General features: G+C 49.9%; 1 protein-coding gene across 1 annotated transcript; it reads left to right on the forward strand.

Moving 5' to 3' along the window:
• Positions 1-579: 579 nt before the first annotated feature.
• Positions 580-5,504, forward strand: EDN1 (endothelin 1). Its single transcript, XM_069809105.1, has 5 exons — positions 580-989; positions 1,166-1,325; positions 2,285-2,443; positions 2,718-2,825; positions 4,220-5,504. The coding sequence occupies exons 1-5, from the start codon at positions 926-928 to the stop codon at positions 4,356-4,358; spliced, it is 630 nt and encodes a 209-aa protein (XP_069665206.1). The 5' UTR covers positions 580-925; the 3' UTR covers positions 4,359-5,504.
• The last annotated feature ends 1,537 nt before the right edge of the window (positions 5,505-7,041 follow it).

A 7,041-nucleotide genomic window follows, 5' to 3' on the forward strand; every position in this document is an offset into this window, starting at 1 on the left:
GTAGGAGCCAAAGGCAAGGCACAGGCCTGCCCTCCTCCTCACCGCACACCCCTGCCTTTACACGCACGGCCCAGACCCTAAAAACCGCAGTGGCACATCGCCCTGCCTCGCCAGGGCAGAAAACGGAGGGGTTATACCCCAAAGTCTCACCGCTGCTGCCAAACCCAAACCGCCCGAGACCCCACGGCCCCCCCCTCCGGCAGGGCCTGCGGGGAGCGGGCCGCAGCCACCCCTCCCTCACCGCCCCCCCTAATCCCGGCGCTGCCCGTACGGCCCCAGCCGGCCACCCCCGGCCTCCCGCCCGGCGCGGCCCACCTCGCTGTTGTAACAACAACAACGGCGACGCTGACGATAATCACAATAATTACTGTTGTTAACGGCGAGGGCGATGCTGCCCGGCCTCTCCCCGCCGGGCGGCTGAGGCGGCCGACCCGCCCCTCAGGTGCGAGGCGCGGCGCGGCAGGGCGCCCCCTGGCGGCCCGCCCTCGGCGCGGCCCGCGGCGCCCCCCCCCCCCCCGCCCCGCCCCCGGGTCGTCGCCCCCCCCGGGTCCCCCTTCCCCCCCCCCCCGGCCGCCCGCCGCTCTGAAGTTCGCAGGCGATTTCCTTTCCAGCCCGGCCTTATCTCGGCCCGCACGTTGCCGCGCGGTGACTAATAGCAGAATAACATTGTCTCGGGATAAAATAGCGCCGGGGCTGTTTACCCGCTCCATGGGGGTTCGCTATAAAAGGGCGCCGGGGACCGCCGCGCCAGCCAGACGCGCCGGGGCGCACCGAGCCGCTGCCTGCCCCCGCGCCGCGCCCCGACGGGGACGGGACACGGCTCTCCATCCCCGCGCTGGGACACACTTTCCCCCCTTTTTTCTCTTTTATTAGGTTTTTTTTTTTCTTTTTTTCCCCTTTTCCCGTCCGCTCTCCGCCGCCTGCTATGGATTATTCCCAGATGATCGTCTCGCTGCTCTTCGTGCTCTGCCCGGGGCTGCTGCCGGCAGGTAGGTGCCGGTCCCCAGCCGCTCGCCCCGCGGGGGAGCGGGGGCTGTGTGAGTGGGTGCTGCCGGCTCGCACCGTGGCCCCGTACCGCGCCGCCGGGGAGTCCGAGGGATGCGGCGGGAGGTGCTGGGTGCGTGGTTTCCGCGGGTGCTGAGCTCCTTCCCGCTCCTTCCCGCAGCCCCCGGAGCCGAGGCGGACGCCGCACCGCAGCCCCCCCCCGCCGCCGCCGCCGCCGCCGGCGGGCACCGCCGCGCCCGGCGCTGCTCCTGCTCCTCGCTGCTGGACGAGGAGTGCGTCTACTTCTGCCACCTCGACATCATCTGGATCAACACCCCCGAGTGAGTGAACGATGGACCGGGGAGGGCGGGAGCCGGGGAGGGGGGCAGTTGCCGAGCGCTGGGGTCTGCTTTGGGTTGGGAAAAGGGAGGGAGAAGGGGAAAACCAAGAACCGCAAACCCCCTCGCAGGAGTGGGACGGAAAGGTATTTGCACGGTCTCTCCTGTCGCTTTCCCCCTCCCCTCCTGCTTTTCTGCCGAGTTTAGCAGTGAGACCGTTCACTGGGGGAAAGCAAGCGGGATTTGACCACCTAGATTGAGCAGGTAGCTCCCAACAGCCCTAACGCACCTGCGTTCCTAAAATCTGGGCAGGAGCGTTTCCTTTGGGTACTGCTCAGCAAAGGCTGCGGGATGCTTTTCGCTATGAATCAGAAGCCGACAAAATGCCAACAGGATGATTTTGCCCGCCTGAATTTGACCATTTTCCTTTCTGACAAGTCAGGAGGCTAGAAGGCTTACTTCGACACAGGGTGGCTCCTCGCCGCCTCTTGCTGCTCTCTGCTGCAAATTAACGCATCCCACGCGTTAATAGTGTTACGTACGGTGTCCGTTTCTACGCTCTCCTCACCAAAAAGTAGTGAGCACGAGCCTCACCTAATGCTGCAAACACTGACTCTAGCGATTTGTTCTGCTGCTGGGTTTCCCCTGAGCGCAGAGGATCTCTTCCTCACTTTTATTGCTTCTTTCAGTGTTGGCAGTTACCAAAGTTCAAAGAGATGAGGTTTTATTGCTTTCTATCGCTCAGGGAGGCACAGCAGCCTTATGAAATCACAATTAAAAGGCCATTAGCCTTGTCAGTAGCCATGCTAATGAATATGCTGCAGGATCATCAGAAGCATTTGCATGGAAACTATGACCAATGAGGCATTCCCAATCCCATTGATAAGGTTGCCCAAAATACCCCACTGTTTTGAAGCCACAGAATTATTTGAATGACTTTCATGTGGTCTCTTTGATCATAGGAAAACTGTCCCGTATGGTCTTGGAGGTCCTTCTCGATCCAGAAGATCGCTGAAGGACACGGTGCCGGAGATGCTCGCTGAACCTAGCAGCAGATGCCGATGTGCCAACCAGAAGGACAAGAAATGTCTGAACTTCTGCCAGACAGGAAAAGATCTCTGGTGCGTCTATTGGTGCTACTCTTTAAAAGGCAGTGCATGTAAAAGGGATGCATTGTGGTAGACTCACTCATTTTGGCACTTGCTGAGCGAATAATCTCCCCAAAGCCTTGCCTCCTACCCGAGTGTTCATGCCGCTGTGATACGTACTATGGTTTGGCCCAGAAAAATCACTTATTACGTGCCTAGAGAAGTGGTTGTTGATGAGATGCCTCACCTTGCGGACTGCATGCTTGCTTTTTTTTTTTTAACAGCAGCGCCTTTTCACTTTTCACAGGGCTCAGTCCACAGTGGAGAAAACCTTGCGTCACCGCAACAAAGCTGGCAATTGCATTGGACCCAAATGCATGAACCGACCACGTGTTGACAGCAAGAAAATGAAGCGGTGAGTTTCTTCTCACCCTGTTGTAGTTCCCCGGAGTAGCAATAGAGAGCACAGTGTACCTGCCTTCGGATCAGCGTGGGCTTAGCTGGTGATTTCAGCTTGAGAGTTACAGAGGAATCAGTGAGGATGTCTTGAGGGCTTTTCTTAGTTCAGTGGGTTTTTAGCTTCTGAAGACAGGGGTGCTGAGCTCTGCCTAGCATCCTCCATTTGCGTAGAGGAAGCAGGCCTAGTTGCAAGCCTGATGATACACCAAACTTCAGAAGAGTGTGAAATCATGAAATACTGACAGAAATAAATAGAGCCTGTCATTTTAGCATGTTCATGCACTATTTTAACTACTTAAAAGTATGTCCCGACTACTCTAATATGCTATTGAATCAGAATGCTTTTTCTTAGATACTTTACTCCATTTTACTGGAGGGGAAAAAAAAAAGATTATTGATCTATCCAGATTTTGAATGTATCGTTTCTCCTGGCTGGCGTGGCTGGCTTTTTAGAATGCAGGAGGTGGATTTCTACCTGCCTTATCTTTTACATTGCCCAATAAACCCGCGTAAAATGAGTACAGGATGTTAGTGATGGAGATGACTGCGAAAAGGTTGAGAAAAAGGGAAATGAAGACTAAATTAATATTTGAGCCCAGTTTAATATTTGGGATTAGGAGTAAGTTTCAGGACTGCCCTTTGAGGTCCATGCACAACAAGTTGAGTGGCAGTAGGCGGCAATATCACTCCACAGTCCGGTTCAGAGACACGTGCATTGGACTTGGTGCAGCTACGGACCCCACAGAGGTGAAGTCAGCTTTGAAGCTGAGTGTTAGTACAGCTACACCAGCTCCGGCGTCCACTGTTCAGCCATATGCCTGTGTAAAAGCATGGCATACGGAAGTTTGCCCATACAAAAGAAGACACTCTAGTGCTAGTTTGAAAAGCAGAACAGGATTTAAGGGAGCAGGCAGCCTGATGATTTTGGATGAGGCTTAGGCTCTGGAAGTCTTAAATCATTTTTGAAAACGGGGCTTGCTTAGTCACTTACTTGAAAAATGCACCCATTCATTGGAACCAGGATCAGGTTTACCTGAAAGAAACAAAACAGCCAGAAAGAATAACACTGAAGATCTCTTGACTGGATATGTGCCATTTAAGGAACTCTGGGGCATCTATATTTGAATGAATATTTTAACTTATTTTAATGTTTGCATTTAAATCCTGAATCCAGTATTTCAAGTGGCTTAAGTTAGCGTAATTCTGACAGAGGTATAGCAATAAGCAGTTACAGAGGATCCCATGGTAGAAATCTAGACTGAGGCTTATTTAATCAAAAACTGAATGTCTGCACTCTGGAGAGGCATCTTCATTATTGTTACAATAAATGTATTTTTCTTATTTTTGCAGGCTGGAAGCCATTGGTAACAGTATCAAAGCCTCCTTCAGTATCGCAAAGCTGAAGGCTGAGCTCCAGAAAGGGTGGAAGCTGAAACACAACAGGGCGAACAAAAGGCAAAGCATCTGGGAAAGCCTGAAAGCATCCTAGTGGGAAGATCACCTGAATCTTTCTCCATCACACTTGCTGAAAAAGCATCACCAAAACTCTCTCTTGACTTCTAACATTCCACGATGGCGAAGGGCCTCTCTGTCCAAGTGTTTGCGCAGCAGAGCAAAACACTAAGGAAGTCCTGTATTTGGAGGTATAAAAGCAAAGGATTTCATCATTTTGGAATTCAGGTGGATGGGTAGAGGGGGTGAAGGGGAATCTGCAGTAACATACATGAAAAGCCATCTTTCTGAAGAAATGTTTGAATATTGCTTCTGGAATGTTACCCATCAATTGGGCAGCTTTCAGGGCCTGCATCAAAAGCATCTTGCAAGAAAGACCTCACAGATGTGCTTAGGAAGGACAGAAAGCAAGATCTGAGGGGACAAACTTCAAAGCAAAAAACTCGACCTTTTTGATTAAAATGCAAAAATGAAAGCCACAGTGCTACTTTAATCAGAACTTACTGCATATATACATGTCTACCTCGCGTACTGTTTGTTGCACTCCTGCTAGAGTATTTTTACACCTTGTTATTGCCTTTGCTAATCAGCTGCAACCCTTTGCCTTTTTTCAGAAGTCTAGTTTACTTGTACAACCAGAGTTATCTGAATGTGGGTTAGACACGGTGGTTGTTTGCATAGTAAAAGTCCTTTGGGTTTTGGATACCAAAGGACTCTTCAATATAAAAGTTAGACAACACTACTAGGTGTCCCATAACAAGGATATTTGGCTAACTGAAGTTCTAATAATAGAGATTGTTGTGTCTTACATGCCACCAAAAATGCACTGAAGTGGGGATGTACCAGAGGCTGTTGTGAGATTTATTCAGTGCCTTGTTTGGTGGAAATGCATTGAGACAAAGGGTTGTTTTGAATTATGTCAAAAGGCTAATATTGGGTGAACATTTATAGCAGTGAATTTGTTCACATTGTTGAATTTGCTGACAGTTGAATCTTATGTGCTTTTTTTTGTGTTCTGTATTTATATTCACACAAGTTCTTCATTATATTTACCATGTTGAATACACATTGAAGTAGGCCATATTGGTCTATGCATGTTTTATGTATTTCTGTATGAAATTGGGAAATGCTTTATGCCTATCAAGGTAAATATCTTCAGAAATAAATATTTTTAATTACTGTATTCCCCTGTTTTTCATATGCCTTGCTTTTCTGTAGGCTGTGGCCCCATGATCATGGAGGTAGATTGCCCCACGTACAAAGCTGACCTAGATGAAGTGTGTGCACACTATTGCCTTTCTGTCAGGTTAGCCAGATTACAACACAGAAAGTTTGTGCCAGATGTGAGACAACAGCTAATGCTCATTCTAGCTTCAAGCTTGCTCATCAAAACTTCACAGTGAAATTTGAATTGGCCAAATGAATTTGTCCTGCAGCAGCATTCTCATACGGCTGATGTCTTCTTCATCCAACAGTACAAATTCTAATATTGGATTTATTGTACCATTAAAATATGGCCCATAAAGGGTTGGATATAGATGAACTAGCTTTGTGGGCTGTACTGGACTAGGCAGTGTTATGTTACTTATCATGCTATCCTAAAAGTCTCACCCAGCCCATGCAAGTTAAAGATGGAGACCTCAATGGAGCCAGGAAGGAGCTAGAGCAATCGTCAAACTTTGCATGTCTCCAAACATTGGCCCAGAGTGGTTATAGCTGGAAAGATGCTTAAAGCAAATAAATGGATTTAATAATCTCTGATCCTATAGGAAAAAAAAGCACAAGAGTTAGTCCACAGTTAAAACTGAGTGTTTTGGTGTTTTTTAAAAACAAACTTTTACAAACAAATGCAATACAAAGTGTATTGTATTACAAACACTTACTGACAGCAGTCACCATGAAAAATTTCTGAAATTGTGCTGGATTTCTTGTCAATATTCATTTGTTTGCAGCATTTTTTACACCTAAACACCAAAAGGCTGAATAAAGCCCATATCAAGTTTCCTTCACGCTGTTCTGCTACATTTTGGGGCAGTTAATTCGGTGGAGAGATGGCAGTGCTGGCAGCCCGGGGTCTGACATGAGAGCCTGGCCCAGGCAGCAGGAAGGAACCAGGAGCCCCCGCACCTCTGCAGGGCAGGATGCGGCCCCCGGAGCCGCCCTTTGATCTCTGCATCCCCGTGCTAACTGCTCGGGATGCGCATGGATCGGTGACCTCTGTCAGGTGTGAAGAGACCTCGCTAACGCTCCCTGGTTTTCCATTTCTTCCCGTACTGGTGGTTGCCTTTGGCAGGGAAAATAAACAAAGCAAGCAGTCGCGGTGCTGCCTCTCACCCAGCCGAAGCAGCGGGCGAGCGGGTGCTGTGGGGTGCCCCTGCTGGGGAAGGGGCTGCCCATCCCAGTCCCGGTCCCAGTTGCTCCCGTTTTCTCTCCCCGGAGAGAGCAGGAGGAGAGGAGCGATTCTGGGAGCGGAGGAGCAGCCCCTGTGCTGTTACTAAGGCTGGCTATCTGGATTTTGTAGGTGGCCGGGCTAAATGGTGCTGGGGGTGGGCTTTAGTAGCCCAAATTCCTGGCCAGCTGCTTAAGGGATTCTTGAGACACCATCCTAAAAATAAACCTGTTCCTTCTAGGGTTTAGGCTGCTCATGCCTGGACTCGAAAGCTGGCTTTCATCCTCCTTTCCTTCCCCCCACACTGACCCCGCTGCTTGCCCATGCTGCA

Source organism: Haliaeetus albicilla, chromosome 21 (genome assembly GCF_947461875.1).
Source record: "Haliaeetus albicilla chromosome 21, bHalAlb1.1, whole genome shotgun sequence".
Taxonomy (NCBI): Eukaryota; Metazoa; Chordata; class Aves; order Accipitriformes; family Accipitridae; genus Haliaeetus; species Haliaeetus albicilla.